Source organism: Stegostoma tigrinum, chromosome 1, assembly GCF_030684315.1.
Source record: "Stegostoma tigrinum isolate sSteTig4 chromosome 1, sSteTig4.hap1, whole genome shotgun sequence".
Taxonomy (NCBI): domain Eukaryota; kingdom Metazoa; phylum Chordata; class Chondrichthyes; order Orectolobiformes; family Stegostomatidae; genus Stegostoma; species Stegostoma tigrinum.
Window position 1 is genome coordinate 54,857,148 of NC_081354.1, and position 23,308 is coordinate 54,880,455.

The 23,308-nt window shown below is 43.6% G+C and overlaps 1 protein-coding gene across 8 annotated transcripts in view; it reads left to right on the forward strand.

Moving 5' to 3' along the window:
• Positions 1 to 23,308, forward strand: part of slc2a9l2 (solute carrier family 2 member 9, like 2) — a 359,547-nt gene that overhangs the window by 212,569 nt on the left and 123,670 nt on the right. For all 8 annotated transcript variants that reach the window (XM_048544948.2, XM_048544963.2, XM_048544954.2 and 5 more), the window contains one exon: positions 6,374 to 6,484. In XM_048544948.2, the coding sequence (XP_048400905.2) occupies positions 6,374 to 6,484 (111 nt within the window). The remainder of the gene's footprint in view (positions 1 to 6,373; positions 6,485 to 23,308) is intronic.

Below are 23,308 nucleotides of genomic sequence, written 5' to 3' on the forward strand. Positions count from 1 at the left end.
CCCTTAAGAGCTGCTTACGTTAATCTTGTGACATTTGTTCATTTTAAAATAATAGAGGAGAAAGTAAAATAATGTTGTCAGATCAATCAGAAACCTCTGACTTTGATCCCTGTCAACCAATAACTTGCATTTATATGGCACCTGTAAGAATAAAATGTCCCAAGCTGTTCAACACGATGTAATTGGTTAAATGTATGGCTACTCCACAACCACAGACTTTCTGTCATTTTCTACAGCTCTTGGAGAGAGCATTAAGAGATGTATTTTCTCCTGATTACTCTTTGACAAGTAGTTTTAAGACAGAGGCTCAAAGCTGTGTGTTTGAATCCAAAAAAGTAAACAGCTTGTGAGGCCTTGGGGGTCTTTTTTAAAAAAGTTGAACCAATAGGAGCAGCCTGAATGGGCTGGGTCAAGCTCCCCAGAACCAGGACTTCTGGTTTTAATTTTTTTAGTAACAGCAGCTGCTGGGGTCTTGAAACTGGGTTTGAAAGCTACAATACATCTCTCCCTTCTCTCTCTCTCTGTCTGTGAGGTTTTTTTTGATATTTTCCCTCCTGGATTGGAGAGTTGCTTTTGAGACAATCTATTTTACTGAATTTGCCTTTGTCAATGGTGTATTTATGGGAATACTATATTGGAACAATTACTGTTTAGTAGTTAAATAATCTAATGATATGGTAAATTTTCCATTAGAGTTAACTTTTTCAATTTCTTCTTTATTTTGCTATATGTTACCAACACTGTCCGAATAAAATATGTTTTGCTTCAGATCTGAGTGTTTGACCAATTGATTTGCATCCAGAGTGCAATGCCTGGCACTTGCCTTTGAAATAAAAAAAGTTTAGGTTTAGGTTGTTTTCTTAATATATTTTGTTGGTTTAGTCTGGCCATAACAAGGAGCAGTGTAGATCCATACTAAGGATACCTGTTTCCTCACCATATCATAAGTAAATCCTGAGCAGGTTAGTGGTGTGAAACAAACTCCTTGCTTCTTCCAAACAGTAAGTTGGACATTCTTAAGATGTACAAAGGTAACATATTGCTCACTCTGCAAGGTTCTGGTGTCCATAATGTTATACAATATTGTATATTGCAATTTGTAATAATACAATATTGCATTGGAGAGGCTGCAACAAAAAGATTCTTAAGTATGATGTATAAGAATGTATATTTATCAGGGAAACTGCCCAGACTGGAGTTCTTTTCTCTGGAAAGGATGGGCAAACTGATGGAAGGCTTTATAATATATAAATGCTTGGAACGGTTTGGGAATGATGTGATGTGAGTCAAGAAATCAGGACCCGAGACGATTTTTTTCCAATTTTCTGCTTATGTTTTTGTCATTTTCTTGCATTTACACCTTCTTTAGTAGTCCAGCTCACCTCACTTCAATGCCATTTCCAATTCTCGTGACCTTTCCATAGAAACTGGTTGGACCAAGTCCCTGACATGAGTATCTGGCGTTTACAGCTAGCCATCCGTCATCCAACTCTGTCTTCACTGTAATGCCCCTGCTTGCACTATGGACATTACCCTCCCTGACTGTCCGACCACTCAAGTTGGCATAGGCAAACTACCAGCCTTACCATCATCATTGCCATTTCAGCACACTTCCTCAGGAGCACCTACAACTTTCAAGCTCTGCCAAGTTGCTTTCCAAGCAGGACTGCCCATACATCTATGCCAAATGCACCTTGTGGATTTTAGCTTGCTTTCATCACTCTCAGTCACTTTGGAATTAATTGGAGCCTCTGTATCTCGCATTGGTTTTTCTTATAAAGGGAAAGGTTGTCAGCTTGTCAAAGTGAAGGGCACTGAACAGTCATAGGGATGAACATGTCACAGTACAGCACTGGGCTGTGTCGGTACCGCATGCACAATAGCTTATGTGGCAAAAACAATACATGTGCTTCTAGCGAGCAGCCACGTCTGAAAGTCAAAGGAGACCAGCCCTTACTGGGCTCAAAAATGACTACAGTCAGTCATAAAGCTTGTGTGGCTTCAGTTCAGTGAATTGGCCACAGCAGTCAAGCACTTAGTCCTACTAGGGTCCTGGGGAAAGTGAGCAGCTCCATTTTGAGGAAGGGCATCATTGATCACAGAGGCAATGGTGACAATGAAAAGGAGACAATTTGAGATAGCGGGGTGGGATCTCATAGAACACAGACAAGGGCAGAGGCCTCCAGGACTATCACACTGGCCTCTACATGAGGAGAGTATCAGGCCAACAGGGTATGGCAATTCACAAAGTCTCAGCCTGTTGGATTAAGTTGGAGGCAATAATAGTTACATAAAAGTGGTGGTGGGAGTGGGGAGGGTTGATGGAAACAGGAGGCTGCCAAAAGCTCATGGAGTCACTGGGCTGGTGAAGATGCAACTGAATTCATCATACAGCCACTGCTCCCTGTTTTGCCATCCATCTAATTTTAAATTGCACTCCATGGCGGCTCAGGCATTGTCCAAGAATGCATATTAGGAGTTATATCCCCGTGACATTGTGCACACCATGTGCCTCAGTAACTGTAATTAGGTAAACTATATTAAAAGTGTCACCGAACTTGGCATTTCACTAACACACTCCATAGCTATCACCAGAAGCCAACAAGTCATCGTCATCACATTCACACACTGAACTGTAAATATGCCAGGGACATGATCTGTGATGAGCAAAATGTAAAGCCAAACATGATGGTTTCCCACCAGAATTCAAATTCTTCAGTGGAACATAAACATTTCGGTCGAACAATGTATATTTAGGTTCATTTGTATGCCTTAGGGTTCCTCTTAGAGGCATGACATTGATCTATTTGGGAAGCTTCCATTTCTCACTATGCTGTGATATATCATGAGACTCCGTTAGGTCAGATTTGAGGGCTCAGGAGCTCCTTTAAGAAAGCTGTGTTCTCTTGCTGACATTCCTCACAGATTACCTGTTTATACATTTCGCATGTATATGGCCTGTGATGGTTCAGTGCTTTCTTCCTCAGAGAAGAAGAGCTGAGGGCTTGTAGCATTGGCCTTTTCTGGCCTGGGTGCTGTCACAGCCTGAATAAGGCATCAGTAAGTATTAGTTATCTAAGAAGGATAAACTATTGTCCAGTTTAAGAAGGACTTTGTGGGAGAGCTATCCAACACAGCTCAGTGAAGTACATTGGGTTAGTTACTGACTGAGATCTCCCCATTCCCAATGAATGGCTGTGCTTGTCTTGGCCAATTTGAACATGTCTACTGTGTTGTGATGATTCTGCCATGTGGCACAACCCCACCAGTCTTGGCTCCAGCACAGGACTATTTTCCCTGCATTGAAACAATGAGAGGGATTGAATCCAGTGGATTTAATCCGCAGACCCAGCCAATGTTCTAGGGATCCGGGCTCAAATGGCAGATGGTGGAATTCAAATTGAAAAAGTTTCTGGAATTAAGACCATGCTCCCATTGTTGATTGTTGGAAAAAACCCATCTGGTTCACTGATGACATTTAGGGAAGGAAATTGCCATCCTTACCTGGTCTGGCCTACATGTGACTCCAGACTCACAGCAATGTGGCTGACTCGTAACTGACCTCTGGGCAAGTAGCGATGGAGAATAAATTCTGGCCTAGCTAGTGATGTCCTCATCCCGTGAATGAATAAATGAGAAAGAGCAGTTAGCAGTGATGCAGAAACGAAGTGTTGCCAGTAATGAGTGGGAAGCACAGAAGCAGGAAAGGCTCGTTGTTCGAAAGGATGTAGTGAGTGTGAGCTTTTGAATGTACATGATGCATGCAGTAGTGGGGGTTGCAGTGTTCTGGTGGGGTTTGTGCAATAGCACAGTTAGACTGAGTGGTGGCGCTGTGAGTGAGAAGTAGCAGAGTGAAGATAGTGGTACTTATGCTTGTGGAACATAGAGCATTAACACATCCTCACACACCGCCCCACCAACCTCCGGATACAACGCATCATCCTTCTACACTTATGCCATCTACAATCCGACCCCACCACTAAAGACATTTTTCCATCTCCACCCTAGTCTCCTTTCCGGAGGGACCACTCTCTCCGTGACTGCCTTGTCCGCTCCACACTCCCCTCCAACCCCACCACACCCGGCACCTTCCCCTGAAACCACAGGAAGTGCTACACTTGCCCCCACACTCCCTTCCTCACCCCCATCCCAGGCCCCAAGATGACTTTCCACATCAAGCAGATGTTCACCTGCACATCTGCCAATGTGGTATCATGCATCCACTGTAACCGGTGTGGCATCCTCTACATTGGGGAAACCAAGTGGAGGCTTGGGGATGGTCGGTTCACAACAAATAACTGCACCTCCCAGTCGTGAACCATTTCAACTCCCCCTCCCATTCTTTAGACGACATGTCCATCCTGGGCCTCCTGCAGTGCCACAATGATGCCACCCGAAGGTTGCAGGAACAGCAATTCATTTTCCACTTGGGAACCCTGCAGCCCAATGGTATCAATGTGGATTTCACCAGCTTCAACACCTCCCCTCCCCCCACTGCATCCCAAAACCAGCCCAGCTTGGCCCTGCCTCCCTAACCTGTTCTTCCTCTCACCTATCCCCTCCTCCTACCACAAGCCGCACCTCTATTTCCTACCTACTAACCTCATCCCGCTCCTTTAACCTGTCTGTCTCCTCTCCATCTATCTTCTCCTCTATCCACCTTCGATCCGCCTCCCCCTATTTCAGAACCCTCTTCCCATCCCCCTTTTCTGATGAAGGGTCTAGTCCCGAAACGTCAGCTTTTGTGCTCCTAAGGTGCTGCTTGGCCTGCTGTGTTCATCCAGCTCCACACTTTGTTATCTCGGATTCTCCAGCATCTGCAGTTTCCATTATCTCTCATTAACCTTTCTCCTGTAGTGCTGTGCATTTAGTTTAGCCTTGAAAACTGAAGTGACACAGGCCACCGTGTGTATCCAGGCTGGCTCACTAGGGTAGTGTGGTCTCCTTTGACAGCCCATAGGAAGAATGACTATCCTCCTCTCCACCACCTTGTCCACCAGTGTCTCTGGGTCCACTGTCAGCAGAGCGGGGAGCTAGCCTGCCTTTCTTGGCCATAATCCCAGCAATGATGTTCAAGCACTGCTGAGACGGGGGTAGCTCCTTATTCACATTGTCTGAAGTGATACGCAGCCAGGGTTTAAAAATGACATTGTTGGCATGATGCCTCTCCGGCTGTGTGATTCCTCGAGAAAGACACGAAGGAGTCAGCATCAGCAGTTTTTGCTATCGCCCAGGTGTCTGGTTGCCTGTGAACGAGGTGAACAGCAGTTGATTGTGTGTGGAAATTTGCTACATGACAGGAAGGACCAGGCACCATGAACCTCCTTCACACTTTGACTGAAATAGGGAAATTCCACCCCAAGAGTCTGGGTGTCTAAAGCTAGAGGTCATAAATATAAAATAGTACTAAATCCAGAGCTGACCAGGGGTCAAGACTCATCTGCTCAAGTCCAAACAAGTTTGTTAAAATAGCAGCAGATTGATATTCTTTTATTCCTTGGCTTGGAGGGAGACTTGCAGTTGATACTGCTCACATGCATCTGTTGTCAAATAACACACACCACTGCTGCTGTGATAATGCTGATGATGGAAGGGGCATCAGTCAAGTGGGTTGCTATAAACCTGGATAGACATTTTGTGTATGCCTGGAACTGGACGAAGTGGAGTAAATACTATCAGACTGCGGACTTGAGCTTTGTTGATGGTGGACGGATTGAAGGTCAGAAGGTGATTTATCACTGCAGAATTCCCAGCCTCTGACCTTGTAAACACAGTATTTAAATAGCTGCCCAGTTCCTTTACAGGTCAAGACTGAAGCCAAAGATACTGGAAATCCAGTGATAGTAATGGCATAAAATGTTAAGGGAAATAGTTAGTTTCTGTCTTGTTAGAGATGATTATTACCTGTTACTGTGTGGCATGATTGTCACTTGCTACTTGACAGCCAAAGGTTGAATGTTGCTCAGGTCTTTACATCTGCAGACATAGACTGCTGCAGCATCTGGGGAGTTGTCAAAGTTGCAGAACATTGTAAAATCATCAGCGAATATCCACAAACCTGACTTTCTGGAGGATTGCTCATTCCTAAAGCAAGCATAGGACACTACCCTGTGTGTGCGATGGCGTCAGGTTACACACTGCATATTTAATTTTCTACCACTTCCTCAATTCTCACTCACCCATGATGAGACTAATGTCAAGGTCAAAGTAATTTGATCAACTAACCTGGAATCTTCTTGTCAGTACAGTTCATGTTACACAAGATAGTGTATAGTTTTGGAGAAACTGCAAAGAATACACTCTGTACCTCTGTTTTCTATGGGCTGAGCTGTTACGTCTATTGTGGTAACATTAGTTATTTTATTATTTATAGATCTGGTTCTACACAAGCAGCATCTTCAAAGAGTCTGGCATCAGTGACAATCACATCCCATACATCACTCTGAGCACCGGTGCCATTGAGATCACTGCTGCAATTATTTCTGTAAGTAAAATTTATACGGTTCAATCTACAAAGCTTTGAACAAAAATTGTCAGGATGAGCTACTGTCTTTAAAAATGCAATGTTTATCTGCCTGTCTTATTTTGTCAAGGGTAGTTTGAATTTGTGCCATGAGTGGAATGCAGTCGGCAGTGGATTTTAAAACTACCTCATCAATTAATTTGTCAGATCCTTACAAACACAGGAGAGCAGAATGAGTTGCACCTCTTTTTAAAGGGAAGATCAGACTTTCCAAGGAATGGCCATCTCATGGATTCTGGTCATTTTTAAAAAAACTAACAAAGGGAGCACTGTAATTCTGAGAGGAGATGCCATTCAATTTTCCGTCAGAATCATGAAGCTGTACTTCCATTCTGTTCCATCCAGAGGAAGACAAACTGTAGAATCCCTACAGTGTGGAAAGAGACCATTCAGTCCAGCAGGTCTGCACTGATCCTCCAAAGCGCATTCCCAGACCCCCTTCTCATCAGCTGCCCTATTCTGATATGGAGAAATAGAGATAATTGTTGGAGGTTAAAGTGGGAGGGTCACAAGCAGAGCAAGAGTAGAGGGGCCAGGTCATAGAATCATAGAATTCCTACAATGTGGAAGCAGGCCATTCAGCCAATTGAGTCCATACTGACCCTCCAAACAGGACCCTACCCAGACCCAACCCCCCCACCTTATCCCTGTAACCCTGCTTTTCCCATGGGGTAATTCATGGGAGGAATCAAACCTGGATCCCTGGTGCAGAGAGGCAGCAGTGCTAACCACTGAGGCACCATGCTACCCTTGGCAGGTTTGTGAAAGGAGGGGATGGGCATGAAGGGGCTGTCAGGTGCAGAGCTGAGAAAGGTTGTCAGGGGGAGGGCAGTGCTTCATATCCTGGTGTTTGATTCAAGGGTCCCATATGGAGTTGCAGAAGGGACTCAATGTAAGGACTGGAGCAGGGGAAAGAACAGTAATGGATCCAATGGGGTCGCAGCTCCAAGGCTGTTACGTCCCTAAGATATCAGATCAGGGTCTGGGGAAGGTACACACTGGGAGGAAGGATGCGAGGTAACCAGGGGGTCTTTTCAATAACTACTCAAGGATTAGGGCAGATATTTAATAGTCGAACTGTTGTTGAATAGCTATTTACATAATTTACTTGGAACCCATCAAATCCTCCAAATTAAATGGACACTTCTGGAGGATTCTGGGCGTGCAGGAATTACCAGTGAAATCTTCAATTTCCCAGGTTATTCTTTATTTAAATGGACAAAAACTGCAGAAAGCTGTAACACAAAGGGAAACTCAGTAAGCTATCATGAAGGCCAGTGGGTAAACAGGAAGGCTAATGGAATGTTGACCCTTATTTCAAGTGGCTTCAAGAATAAGAGTAGGGAAGTATCACTGCAATTGAATAAGGCGCTGGTGAGACTGAATCTGGAATACTGTGAGCAATTTTGGTCCCCTGATTTAAGGAAAGATATTACAAGAGTAATTGATCAATTGGCACACTCATGATGCCATATGTGCTAGTTAATAAAAGGTTTGCTGGATTTCATTGGAAATAGTTCAGAGAATGTTCACGATGGTGATCCATGGTATGGAGAGATTGCCTTAGAAGCAAAGGTTAAACAACTTGGGACTTTACTTACTGGAATTTAGAAAAATGAGAGGCGATCTCATTGAAACATGTAATATTCTTCAGGGGCTTGACAGGGTACATGCTGAGAGGATGTTTTCCCTCATGAGAGAATGTAGGACCAAAAGGCCTAATCTCAGAATAAGGAATACAGAGTCCATGTGTTTATTTTGGGCTGAGATAGATAGGTTATTTGATCAGTCAGGAATCCAGAGTTACAGGGAAAGGTCAGGAAGGCTGATGTGAAGAATGTTGGATCAGCCATGATCCTATTGAATGGCAGAGCTGGCTTGAGTGGCCAAACGGTCCTACTGCTGTTCCTATTCATTGTGGTCCGATGGTAACTCTGTTATTGAGCTACAACTGACTGTCAGCAAATTCAATCTGAAGCTTTATTGAGTTGCTGCTGCAGCACAAATCTTGTTACATTTCCTTTTCCTTACACTTTGCAAGCAAGGTCTGTTGTTCATTAACTTTCTGAATGGTGTTCAGTCAAACACAGCTTTCATCAATCTGATCAAAATCTAGAAATCTCCTGAGTGCAACAGTCTCTGGCTGTGCTTTTGTAAGAATTGCTTTATTCTCGCCCATGAGACTCTGAGTATAGACCCTTGTATGACAGTTACCAACTGCAGATGTTGACTGCACAGTAATTCATACAAGTAGAAAACTAAGAATGTGCGGGGAATAATTGATCTCATTCCATTTCGGGCTCAAGGCCATTGTTGCAATGACCTATGCAAAGCAACATATTATTACTTGCCATTTCTTATGGTGGCCAGGCTGATTTTTTTTTGTTCATGGCTATAATTAAGGGCTGTAAGTGAAGTAGGACCTGGTTCTTGAACTCTAGGACATAGCCAGCCCACACAAAGCTAAATTTATATTTTTCAGCTGTGAGTACAAGTCTCAAAACGTGGCAGAACTTGCAAGATGTATCTCGGTGGGCGTGTGATAGGAGGAACGTATCCGACAAGGGACAGTTCTGAAAAGGATATATTTCAAAAGGCTCAGCATGCTGTTCTACTTACACTTGTGTTAGGTTGTCTGCACTGTGAATGTTTGTTGGGTTAGGACACTTGCTGTTATTCTGCAGTAGGAAATACAAACAACATGACCAGTAGGACACAAACAGTATCGTGGTTAAGATTAATACTGACAATGACATACTGTATAATGTGTGACATGGAAAACATTAACTTGTTATCTAGCCTAGTGATAAAATTACATGATGCAGATAATGATTTTCTTTTTATTTAACATGCCTTGAACACATAAATAATAGCTGGCAAAAACAGCAAAGTATTTCTTGTTAAAAGCTAATATTTCTCCTTCAGACACTTGTTCGTTTAATGATTTTGAAAGTCCTCATTTCCATCAGGAAGGAATTTGCTTTTAACTTTAACAACAAAGTTCTCAGGATTGGGAGCCTCCATAAAGCTTGGTTCAGTCATACTCGAGCCCTTGCTAGTTTGTAAATTGGAGACGCTCAACGAATATATGACTGTCAAATTATACAGTGGAGGATAATAATGGAGAAAAGCCTTCCCTGGTGAAACATAATGGTTGAGCAGTCATACGGAACCTTTGACTAAAGCTGATTTCTGATCTGACAAATTTAGTTGTGCACATACATAACATGTTGTACAGGATCTGAGGAATTTAATTGTGAATAAATAGTTGCAGAATTGTTGTCACACTGATTTTGCTCAAATGTCCAAGCTTTAAGTCACATTAATTTTCCCCAGTTGGAGGAGTTAATGCGAGACTATTAATTCAGAAAGACAGCTAATGTTCTGGGGATAACAAAGTGTGGAGTTGGATGAACACAGCAGGCCAAGCAGCATCTTAGTGTCTGCCTTCCGAAGAGACCACTCTCTCCGTGACTCCCTTGTCCGCTCCACACTCCCCTCCAACCCCACCACACCCGGCACTTTCCCCTGCAATCGCAGGAAGTGTTACACTTGCCCCCACACCTCCTCCCTCACCCCCATCCCAGGCCCCAAGATGACCTTCCACATCAAGCAGATGTTCACCTGCGCATTGCTAATGTGGTATACTGCATCCACTGTACCCGGTGTGGCTTCCTCTACATTGGGGAAACCAAGTGGAGGCTTGAGGACCTCTTTGCAGAACACCTCCGCTCGGTTCGCAATAAACAACTGCACCTCCCAGTCGTGAATCATTTCAACTCCCCCTCCCATTCCTTAGACGATATGTCCATCCTGGGCCTCCTGCAGTGCCATAATGATGCCACCCGAAGGTTGCAGGAACAGCAACTCATATTCTGCTTGGGAACCCTGCAGCCCAATGGTATCAATGTGGATTTCACCAGCTTCAAAATCTCCCCTTACCCCACTGCACCCCAAAACCAGCCCAGCTTATCCCCGCCTCCCTAACCTGTTCTTTCTCTCACCTATCCCCTCCTCCCACCTCAAGCCGCACCTCCATTTCCTACCTACTAATCTCATCCCGCCCCCTTGACCTGTCCGTCCTCCTCTGACTGATCTCTCCCCTCCCTACCTCCCCACCTATACTCTCCTCTCCACCTATCTTCTCCTCTATCCATCTTCAGTCCACCTCCCCCCTCTCTCCCTATTTATTTCAGAATCCTCTCCCCATCCCCCTTTTCTGATGAAGGGTCTAGGCCTGAAATGTCAGCTTTTGTGCTCCTATGATGCTGCTTGGCTTGCTGTGTTCATCCAGCTTCACACTTTGTTATCTCAGATTCTCCAGCATCTGCAGTTCCCATTATCTCTAATGTTCTGAGCACCTGGGTTGAATCCCACCACGGCAGATGGTGGAATTTGAATTCAATAATAAGAAAAAAAAACAGTCTGGAATTAAGAATCTAGTGATGACCATGAAATCCTTGCTGATTGTTGGAAAACCCATCTGGTTCACTAATGTTCTTCAGGGGAGAAAATCCGCCACCCTCAGCTGGTCTGGCCTACATGTGACTCCAGACCCACAGGAATGAAGTTGACTCTCAATTGCTGTCTGAAATGGCCTAGCAAGCCATTCAGTTGTACAAATCACTGCAAAGTCTCAAAGAAATGAAACCAGACAGATCACCTGGCATTGACCTAGGCACCGGAAAAGACAACGGCAGATATGCAATGTCCTCCTCACTAGTGTTTGGGGCTAGTGCCAAAACTGGGAGAGCTGTCTCACAGACTAGTTAAGCAACCAGCCTGATATAGTCACATTCACAGACTCATGCTTTACAGACAATGTCCCAGACACCACCACCACTATCCCTGGATATGTCCTGTCTCATTGGCAGGACAGACCCAGCAGAGGTGGCGGCACAGTGGTATTCAGTTGGGAAGGAGTTGCACCAAGAGTCCTCAACATTGACTCCGGACTCCATGAAATCTCATGGCTTCAAATTAAACATGGGCAAGGAAACCTCCTGCTGATTACCACATACCGTCCTCTCTCAGCTGATGAAACAGTGCTCCTCGATGTTGAGCAACACTTAGAGGAAACACTGAGGATGGCAAGGGCACAAAATGTGCTCTGGGTGGGGGATCTCAATGTTCATCACCAAGACTGGCTCGGCAGCAGCACTGATTGAGTTGGACGGGTCCTAAAGGGCATAGTTGCTGGACTGGATTGGTGGCTTGTTGTGAGGGAACCTCCAAGAGGTAAAAATGTACTTAACCTTGTCCATACTAATTTTCTAGTTGCATCTGTCCATGACAGTATCAGTGAGTGACCATCGCACAGTCCTTGTGGAGACGAAGTCCCGCCTTCATGTGGAGAATAACTTCCATCATGTTGTGTGGCACTATCACCGTGCTAAATGGGACAGACTTCACACAGAACTAGCAACCCAAGACTGAGCATGCATGAGGCGCTGAGGGCCACCAACAGCAGCAGAATCATATTCCAGCACAAACTGTAACCTCATGGCCCAGTATATCGCCCAATTAACCATTACCATCAAGCCAGGGGATCAACCCTAGTTCAATGGAGAGTGCACGAGGGCATGCCAGGAGCAGCACCAAGCATATCTGAGGGTGAGGTATCAACCTGGTGAAGCCATCAAACAGGGCCCCTTGCATGCAAAGCAGCAGTGATAGATAGAGCTAAGTGATCCCACAACCAACGGATCAGATCTAAGCTCTGCAGTCCTGTCACATCCAGTTGTGAATGGTGGTGGACAATTAAACAGATCATTGGAGGAGGTGGCTCCACAAATATCCCTATCCTCAATGATGGAAGAGCCCAGCACATCAATGCAAAAGGTGAGGCTGAAGTATTTGCAGCAATCTTCAGCTAGAAGTGCAAATGAATTATCCATCTTGGCCTCCTCCAGTGGTCCCCAGCATTACAGATACCTGCCAATTCAATTCACTCCACGTGATATTAAGAAATGGTTGGAGACCCTGCACACTGCAAAAGCAACGGGCCCTGACAACATTCCAGCTGAGGACTTGTGCTCTAGAACTTGCTGCTCCCTGAACCAAGCTGTTCCATTACAGTTGCAACAATGGTATCTACCCGACAATGTGGAAAATTGCCCAAGTATATCCTGTACACAAGAAGCAAGACAAATCCAACCCGGCCAATTACTGCCCCATCAGTTTCCTCTTGATCCTCAGTAAAGTGATAGAAGGTGTCATCAACAGTGCTATCAAGCAGCACCTGCTCAGAAATCACCTGCTCAGCGACACCCAGTTTGGGTTCGGCCAGGGCCACTCAGCTCTTAACCTCATTTACAGCCTTTAAACATGAACAGAAGAGCTGAATTCCAGAAGTGAGGTGAGAGTGACAGCCCGTGATATCAATGCTGCATTTGTCCGAGTGTGGCATCAAGGAGCCCTAGCAAAACTGGAATCAATGGGTATCAGGGGACAAACTTTTCAATGGTTGGAGTCATACCTGACACATCGGAAGATGGTCGTGGTTGTTTGAGATCAATCATCTCAGCTCCAGGACATCTCTACAGGAGTTCCTCAGGATAGTATCCTAGGCCCAACCATTTTCAGCTGCTTCATCAATGACCTTCCCTCCATCATAAGGTCAGAATTGGGGATGTTCGCCAATGATTGCACAATGTTCAGCACCATTCATGACTCCTCAGATACTGAAGCAGTCCACGTTCACATACAACAAGATCGGGCTTGGGCTGAGAAGTGGCAAATAACATTTGCTCCACATAAATTCCAGGCTATGACCATCACCAATAAGAGACAATCTAACCGCTGTCCCTAAACGTTCAATGGTGTTACCATCACTGAATCCTCCACTATCAACAACCCGGGGGTTACCATTGACCAGAAACTCAACTAGGCTCACCATCTTAACACAGTGGCTACAAGAACAGTCCAGAAGCTAGGAATACTGCAATAAGTAACTCACCTCCTGACGCCCCAAAGCCTGCCCAGCATCTACAAGGCACAAGCCAGGACTGTAATGAAATACTCCCCACTTGACTGAACGAGTGCAGCCCCAACAACACTCAAGAAGCTTGACACCCACTTGATTGGTGCTACATCCACAAGCATTCACTCCCTCCACCATCGATGCTCAGTAGCAGCAGTGTGTACTATTTACAAGATGCACTGCGGAAATTCACCAAAGATTCTCTGACAGCACCTTCCAAACCCACAACCACCTCCATCTAGAAGGACAAGGGCAGCAGACATATGGAAACACCACGACCTCCAAGTTCCACTCCAAGCCACTCATCTTCCTGACTTGGAAATATATCGCCATTCCTTCAGCATCACTGGGTCAAAATCCTGGAATTTCCTCCCGAATAGCATCATGGGTTAACCCACGGCAAGAAGACTGCAGTGGTTCAAGAAGGCAGCTCACCACCACCTTCTCAAGGGCAACTAGGATGGGCAAGAAATGCTGGCCAGTCAGTGATGCCCACATCCCACAAATGAACAGAAAAAAATTAATGCTCATGTTACATTGAGCTCCACTCAAATTGACGATGCCCCACAGTCTTTGGTGGAGGCAGTAGGATATCTTAAGGGAGCAGCTGAATCCTTAATGGTTACTGAGGGTCCTCAGTAATTATGCTCAGCAAGTTGGTGAGCTCTAGAGGTCAGGGCAGGCCTGTAGAGGTCTACAAAGATAGCCAGAAAAGAACTGACGAACTGACTTAGGAGAGCTAGAAGTGGATATGAACAAACTTTAGCAGTTAGGATCGAGGAAAACCCCAAGGCATTCTATGCTAATGTGAAAAACAGGAGGATAGCTAGGCACCCTGGGCCAGATGGGTTATACCCAAGGTTACTACGGGAAGCGAAGAAAGAGATTGCTACCCCTTTGGCGATGATCTTTGCTTCCTCACTGTCCACTGGAGTAGTATCAGATGACTGAAGGTGGCAAATGTCATTCCCTTGTTCAAGAAAGGGAATAGGGATGATCCTGGGAGTTACAGACCAGTCAGTCTTACTTCTGTGGTGGGAAAATGGAGAGGGTTCTGAGACATAGTATTACACGATTATTTAGAAAAGCAAAGTTTGATCAGCACAGCCTTGTGAGGGGCAGGTTATGCCTCACAAGCCTTATGGAATTATTTGAGGATGTGACAAAACACATTGATGAGGGTAGATCTCTGATGAAGGATCCAGGCCCGAAACGTCAGCTTTTGTGCTCCTGAGATGCTGCTGGGCCTGCTGTGTTCATCCAGCCTCACATTTCATTATCTTGGATTCTCCAGCATCTGCAGTTCCCATTATCATTGATGAGGGTAGAGTAGTGGATGTGGTGTATATGGATTTTAGCAAGGCATTTGATGAGTCTCCAGATGGTATCCTCATTCAGAAAGTAAGAAGGCGTGGGATTCAGGGAAATTTGGCTGTCTGGATACAAAACTGGCTATCCAATGGACGACAGAGGATGGTAGTGGATGGAAAGTATTCAGCCTGGAGCTCGGTGACCAGTGGTGTTCCACAAGGATCTGTTCTGGGACCTTCACTCTTTGTGATCTTTATAAATGACTTGGATGAGGAAGTGGAAGGGTGGACTGGTAAGTTTGCTGATGACACAAAGGTTGGTGGAGTTGTGGACAGCATACAGGGCTGTTGTAGGTTGCAATGGGGCATTGATAGGTTGCAGAGCTGAGCAAAGAAGTGGCAGATGGAATTCAACTCAGAAAAGTATGAAGTGATTCATTTTGGAAGGTCAAATTTGAATGCAGAATTCAGGGTTAATGGCAGGATTCTCGGAAGTATGGAGGAACAGAGGGATCTTGGGGTCCCCGTCCATAGATCCCTCAAAATTGCTACCCAAGTTGATAGGGTTGTAAAGAAGGCGTATTGTGTGCTGGCTTTCATTGGCGGGGGAATTGAGTTTAAGAACTGTGAGGTTATGCTGCAGCTCTATAAAACCCTGGTTAGACCACACTTGGAATATTGTGTTCAGTTCTGGTTACCTCATTATGAGAAGGATGTGGAAGCTTCAAAAAGGTTGCAGATGAGATTTACCACGACACTGCTTGGACTGGAGGGCAGGTCTTATGAGGAAAGTTTGAGGGAGGTAGGGCTTTTTTCATTGGAGCAAAGAAGGATGAGAGGTGACTTGACAGAGGTGTACAAGATGATGAGAGGCATAGATAGAGTGGATAGTCAGACTTTTTCCCAGAGCGGAAATGACTATTAATGAGGGGGCATAATTTTAAGGTGATTGAAGGAAAGTATAGGGAAGATGTCAGAGGTAGGTTCTTTACACAGAGAGCGGTGGGCGTGTGGAATGCGCTGCCGGCAGTGGCAGTGGAGTCAGGTACTTCAGAGACTTTTAAGCGACTCTTGGATAGGCACATGGATGATAGTAAAACATAGGGAGTGCAGGGTAGATTGATCTTAGTAGGATAATAGGTTGGCACAACATCGTGGGCCAAAGGGCCTGTGCTGTGCTTTTATGTTCTGTGTTCAAATCTAGTTCACCAAAGAGGCACACTCGAGACAATTTGCCCACTCACCGAGTTAAGGGAGATGAACTACATTCAAGTTCATAGAAACCAGACCAAAGTCCATGGATTGAGGATGTGGTCAAACAAAGAGGGGGCCCCTTTGAACATCCAGGATGCTGCAGAAAAGGACCGTACCCGTCCAATTAAAAATACATTGCCTCGTCCTGAAATACACTGTAAAGAAAAAGGTAGTTGTTTCATTGGAGCAGCTGTGTCCCGTGATGAATGTTCATGAGTTTAAGCATTTTCTAGGTGACATTAGGGGGCAACAACGTGAGTTAGTAGAGACTGCTTTTCCCTGAAAAAGGCATTGAGAAGATTAAAATTCCTGCAAATAAAGTAATGCATCAAAGAACCAATCCAACAGCAGCAAGAGCCTCCACAAAGAATATTGAAGAGATAATCTATCCTCCCGTGGAGAAATGATCCATGGATTGGAATCAAGGTCAACAGCCTTCAAGCAGAAGATCTGTCATTCTTTCAAGTCCAAAAATGTGAATATTCTGGAAGAATTGTGAAAATTCACACCACTTGTACTTGTGAAATCTGAAACATGGGGGGAGAGGGTGTGGGACAAATGTAATAGAATAATATACATCAATGTATGAATAAACAGTGGGGAATAATGCAATGGCTCTAAAAGAGTTAATATTCATGTTAGATGGATCTCCTCCCAATCTGATGACACCACATAGGTGGAGATGGTAAAGTTCTGCAGAAGCATCTGAAAGAGTTAATGTTAGTGACTGCATTAAGCTCCATCTAATTGTACAGGCTTGGGTGGGGATAAGGCAGAATATCGGAAGATCTCCAACTGTGACAACCAATGTCCATAATTTCTTATAGACTTAGTGACAATAGCTGGGCTGTTCTAAGGAGTGGCATTCACAGTCAGATTGTCTGGCTGCTCCTTTTTGTTCTGTTCATACTGAGCTCTGTGTTAATACTTGGGAATTCCAATCCTGGCTCCTTCAGGAATGTGGAATGTGTTTTAAAATCAACACACATCCCCACAGTGCAGGATAGATCTAACCATAGCCCCTTATGCAGCAGTGTGCCGCATTCTGAGACTTCACAATTCAAGGATGCAGCGAGACACTGACAGCTGCAGTGAAAGGATGAATTTGTAAAGTAAGTTTGGGATTAGAGTGGCACTTGTTTAATGGTGCCAGGTGGATTGGTTGGAGATTTTAATGTCCTTAAGGAAGAATGATTTCACAGAGTTTTTCTTGAGTAGCTTCTGTACCAAATACCCATTGCTGCTGGTCAAAAGCAAACTGAGGAACAGAATATTTAAATCCTGAAACATGCTGACATTTGATGCAGATATTTCTAAACTGTTAGAAGTGCAAGTTCAAGAAAGCCTTTTACAGATTTTCCCTTTAAAATTTGTTTCAAAGTAACAATTTATCCACTCTAATCCTTTCATTTCGTCTCTATGTCCAAATCACAGCGAGAGCTCTCGGTTTGTCAAGCCCAGATCCTGAGCAAGTTTCTCCAACTTGTTATGGTTTCAGATGCCACACCCTGAAACTGTGTAGCTCCCAGATGACGAGTAATGCATTTGATTCTCTTTTTTTATTCACCCAGCCCCTTCACTGATTGCACCAAGATTAGTTTAGAAAGAATCTGTTTCATCACAGGCAAGACAGCATCAGAGGAGCAGGAAAGTTGACCTTTCGGGTCAGGACCCTTTCTGCATTGGCAGCTCTTACTATCCCTGTTTCATTGTTCATAGCTTTCTCCACGCCCAAATGAACATGTTTCTTTTCAAGGGAATAGATGTAACCAGGCTTAATGAGCTAAGAAAAGGAGTGAGTTTCTTATGATTTTACTAGTTGCTAAATCTGAGAACAGTCAGGAATTTAACACACTCATTGGTTAGAAATAAAGAGGTGATCAAAAAAGATGACATTTTTAAAAGTTATATGGATCAGATTCTGATCTGTGCATGAAGATGAGATGATGGAATGTTGTGCCCATTGCAGTGGAGGTTTATTGGAAGCATTGACATTCATGATGAAACAGTCAATTCCTGACATTTTTGGGTTTGTAGGTTGATTGACATTACTTTGTGCTGATTCATTTTTAGACTAATCTCTGAGAGAAAAAGGATCTCCTTTTTGCCACCCTGCTATACAGGGGTAACTAGGGGATTGTCCTTCAGTTGGTGACCATCACAGTATGCTAATGTTTGAATACATGTTGGTTACCACATGAGTTTTCAGCCCAATTAGTCCACTAGAAAAATCACCAAACATTGTCTACAATTTGGGACAGAATCCGCGGGGTGTGACTCACTGTTGAGCAAGGGACCATCAGCCCCTTGTTGTCTTTGTAGTCACGAAAGGTCACAGTCCAGTCTGTTAGAAGTTGCTTGACAACTTTCAATGCTACATCTCACTTGTCCTTCACATTTTATTTTATACATGCAGTTCTTATATCTGTGGCATTCCTCCTATTTAAAAAAATACATACTTTGGAATTAAGCATTAAAATTATTATCAGCACTTTGGGTTCCAGACTCATGGTCATGACAAAATGCACTGTGGTTCACGATGCCTGATGTTGGAAAAGTAAAGCATCGATGCTTGGTGTAAGCACATTTTTAAATCTCAGCACTTTACTCACAATAATTCTGGATATAAGTATATTTATGTATGAATAAAGTCAGAATAGGTCATGGCACTGTCACCTATTTGTGATGCATTTAGTGTGGATTATTTATACGTTTACACTATGTTTGTAAACAAATGAGTAAAGGCACCAATGAAGTTCTTTCTGTTGACCAGTGCATCCCTTCAAATATCTTCTACAGAAAAAAATGATGTGAGAAGGTGAGAAGCTGCAAATAATCTTCACTGAACCAATTTTAACTAAATTTATGATCTGTCAGTACACTTGAGACAGTGCCCATCAATCTCTCTCTTGTACTTTAATAGAACCAAAAGGCCATTGGTTTTATGGCTTAGATCAGTGTGGGAGACATTTGTTGGCTGTGTTATACAGACAAATAAACAAAAGTTACATAATTAACTCATTTCCTTCAGTTTACTAAGCCAGTTATTGAATATTACTGGTATGTGAAAGAAAAACTGACCCAGAGTAAGTATTTAGTGAGTTGGATTGTCAGTTGGTCCCAAATTCTGTGTGTAATTAATAAAGGTTTACCGAAAAGGAGATCAAAAATAGGATTTGCTTTTTAATTGATGATAGCAGCAATGTTGTCAAACTCTGCCCCTTTAACTTTGGAATTTGGACATGTGCAGTTAAGATAAGTGGAGAAAGTAAGGAATAGTGGGTGAGAAGGGCTGTCAGCAGAAGGGCATGTTGTTCCAGGGAACAATTCTCCACCTGATCCTCAGAGACAATGATGTGTACCTGATGCCACCGTTTCCCTAAGGACAGCATCACTAAAATGGAGCAGCACTCTGGCTCAGTGGTTAGTACTGCTGCCTCGCAGTGCCAGGGACCCAGGTTCAATTCCACCCTGTGTGTGGAGTTTTCACATTCTCCCCATGTCTGTATGGGTTTCCTCTGTATGCTCTTGTTTCTTCCCATAGCCCAAAGATGTGCAGGTTAGGTGGACTGGCCATACTAAATTGCATAAAGTGTCCAGGAATATGCAAGCTAGGTGGGTTAGTCATGGGAAATGCAGGGTTGCAGGGGCAGGGACTGGGGTGTGGGTAGGATTTCTTCAGAGGATTGGTGTGGACTTGTTGGGCCTACTTCCACACTGCTGTCCCCTGCTCCAGCTGCAAATGTAGCCTTAGAGCAGCGACCTCAATTTAGGTGAATGTGAACAGATCATGCATTTTTTTTTCAATGCCCATTCCTGAGTAGAGCAGGAAATACTTGTTACTTTTGCAGATTTGGCATCCATAATGTTGAGGCTCTGTTTCCGATAGCGCTCAATGTATTTCATTCTGTCTTGTCCAAAAGGAACAAATGGAAATATCCTGACTTTGCGAAGTATGCCCATGGAGCATTAGACATTGACTGCATACGCACCACTTCACAAGTGTGACATGTCAACTTACACAATCAATTGTGTCAGTTGATGCCTAGTATCTGGGCAGCAGCCATGATGCCCTTCATTCTTCCACAGTGCCATCTACATTTGGGCTGCCTTGAAAAGCCAAAGGATAGCTATTGGGAGCCAAGGCAACATGGCTCAGGACCCCTACGCACATGGACTGCATGCATCCAACAATCATGCATTGCCAGCAAAGATTCATAGAGCTGATCGACAGCATGTTGGCCCACAGCCTGATTGCTCTGTCACCCTACAGCACTACGCAGAGCAGGGGTAAGATTGATGATAATGTTGCAAACGTTATCTTCATGACAACTGTATGGTGATCAGCTGAGGAACAGGGTGAGGAAGAGAGGAGGCAACCAACATAAACCCTTTCTGACTGGCCTGTCTTTTATTGTCCCATACAATGGTGATACCAGTAGCCGTACCCTAATTACCCCTTCTTGAAAAGTCCTATAGCCCCATCTTCATCAGTAGCCTCTACCCTGCTCTTCCACCTCTCGTTCTTCTATTACTGCAATTATGCCTGCAAGGGTGAAGGCACAAGTGCAACATTGTGGTGAAGGAAGGGAGTAAAATAAGGCAGTGCATGGCTACATCATCTGCAGTTTGCAAATCAGATATAGGATGAGGAGGAGGTTGGACCTTTGAAATTTGATTAGGCATAAGGATATTGTCCATTTCTGTGGTTTCAACTTGACTGCAGCCACAGCCTCAGCCATTCCTGTTCCAGTGACAGCCAGCAACATTTCCTCTTTTGGTGGATTTCGAGGACCTATCCTAAAACGGTTAGGCCCACCTCCTTCCAACTCTAACCCTCCATGTCCTGCAAGAGAGAGTGAAGTGTTAAATGAATTATAGTGCTTCTGGATGCTAGATGTGGTCATCATAAATAAATAGCTAGCAACATGTGCAAATTGCAAGATGTGTGAGACTTGAATCAGTACTGTATGCATGAGGATGAAGTGAAGTATCGAATGACGAAGTGAGAACTAAGTGATAGATATTGATGATAAGTGAGTGTTGATAGGAATGTGGTGCATTGATCAGTTTATCAACTAATGATGTGGTTGGCAGAATAGGATGTTCAAAGATATATTCTAGTTCTAACTATTCATATGAGGTCATTGAACTTGTTAAAATACCATACTATGGTCCTCATACGTTAACTATAATGATTAGTCTGTTCAACTGCCTTTCTCAAAAATTGTCCAGAAAGGTATCTGGCATTGTGTGATTTCCCCTCCTCTCCATGCCTTGCACCAAGGGCTATAATGCTGTGCCCCAGGTCAAAAGTACTTTGGCAATAACTTCCAGCTCATTGCATTTCCCATTTTAAGAGTGGATGATAATTTTAAGTATAAAGCTGGCCAGTGTCAGCTGCTCAGGTGTGCAACCACTCAACAATGTACCTTACATTGGCTATATCTTGCTTTCATTTAAATTAACAGACAGCAGGCTGCCTGCATCAGAATAAATGGCCATGATGGTATTTTATATGTGTGAACATTGTTTAATTTCTTTCCTAATTCCTGTTTTACGAATGTCCAGCTTATAAACTCTTGTACTAACAAACACAATCCAATACAGGGGTAATTTTAAATATTTGACATATGAAAATTTCTTGTACTTACGAACAGCTGATTTACATTGTCCTGCATTGTGTTGGGACTTACATACAAATTAACTGGTGAGTGGACTCAAGAATGGAAGTTGTTCACACCCCTGGGACTGTCTGTATACAAATATAGGAATTAGAGACAGGACTCCGAGAGAAGATGACATAATGATCCCAGATGGTGGTGTTATGGAACAAAAATGAAATCTGGCTCGATAGAACATTTTTTTTTATAAACTAACCTGCTGGCCAGACCCTGAAGCATAGCTACATGGGGCTACAGAATTTCTTTAACACCTGAATGAAAGTTCATTACACAAACCAGATAAATGAAATCCACGCTTTCTAAATATAGAACACACTTGGAAAGATATAAAACATACAGCAATGTTATTTTCAACACCATTAATTTACAGAAGTTGAAGTCAAAGAAACTGCCTCACTATATCAAATCTTTAAGTTCTATTTAACTGATGGTTAATCCAGGTTTTTTTTTACAGTGAACTGTCGGGATATCTTACATGAGTAACCACAAAATGAGAGCTTAGACGTTCTCAGCTTATAATAACCTGCAAAGTCCTACCTAAAGCAGAAGTCGAGAAGTCATGCACTAATTATCATGCACTGGAAGTCACACTAAATACTAAATATTAGGGGATGCAATGGCCTAGTGGTATTATCACTGGACTGTTAATCCAGAGACCTAGATAATGTTCTGGGGACCTGCGTTTGAATCTCAGTATGGCTGACGGTGGAATTTGAATTCAATAAATATCTGGAATTAAGAATCTAATGATGACCATGAATCCATTGTCGATTGTTAGAAAAACCCATTTGGTTCACTAATATCCCTTAGGGAGGGAAACTACCATCCTTACCTGGTCAGACTTATGTGTGACCCCAGACCCACAGCAATATAGTTGACTCTCTTGACAATTAAGGATGGGCAATAAATGCTGCCCAGCCAGTGATGCCCTCATCCCACTAATGAATAAGAAAAAAATTGAATTTGAATCATAACTTTGTTTCTCTCTGTATGGATGCTGCCAGACCTGCTGGCTTTCTCTAGCATACTCTGTTTTTATTTCAGACCTGGTTCGGACTACATGTGACTCTTCAGCAATGGGGTTGACTCTTAAGTGCCCTTTGGGGATGGGCAATAAATGCTGCCTAGCCAATGATGCCCTCATCCCGTGAATGAATAAAGGATCTGTTGAGGCAACTTACTTGTTGAAATACTCTGAAAATATGTTTCTATATTTGTCTCTGACCCCAGTCAAAGCTGCTGTAAGCTGCTGGGGTTTCTAAATGAAAATCAATGCTTTTTCTTTCCTGAAATCAAGGTAATGATAATCATTGTTCACTCCTGTGTCATAAATCAACACAATTTTTCAGTATCACACCATGATGTTTGGAGGGGGTGGGTGCCTAGGTTCCAATCACTCACTTTCTGAACAATGTCTAAGTTATACACCATTCACCGCAATTAAAATTGAGGCCTGTCCAACATTCAAACTCACTGGCAAACTTTTATCAAGGGGCTGCTATCCACAGAGCAGCAACCAAGATATTTCTCCTGCCCCAATCATTGACACTATTTC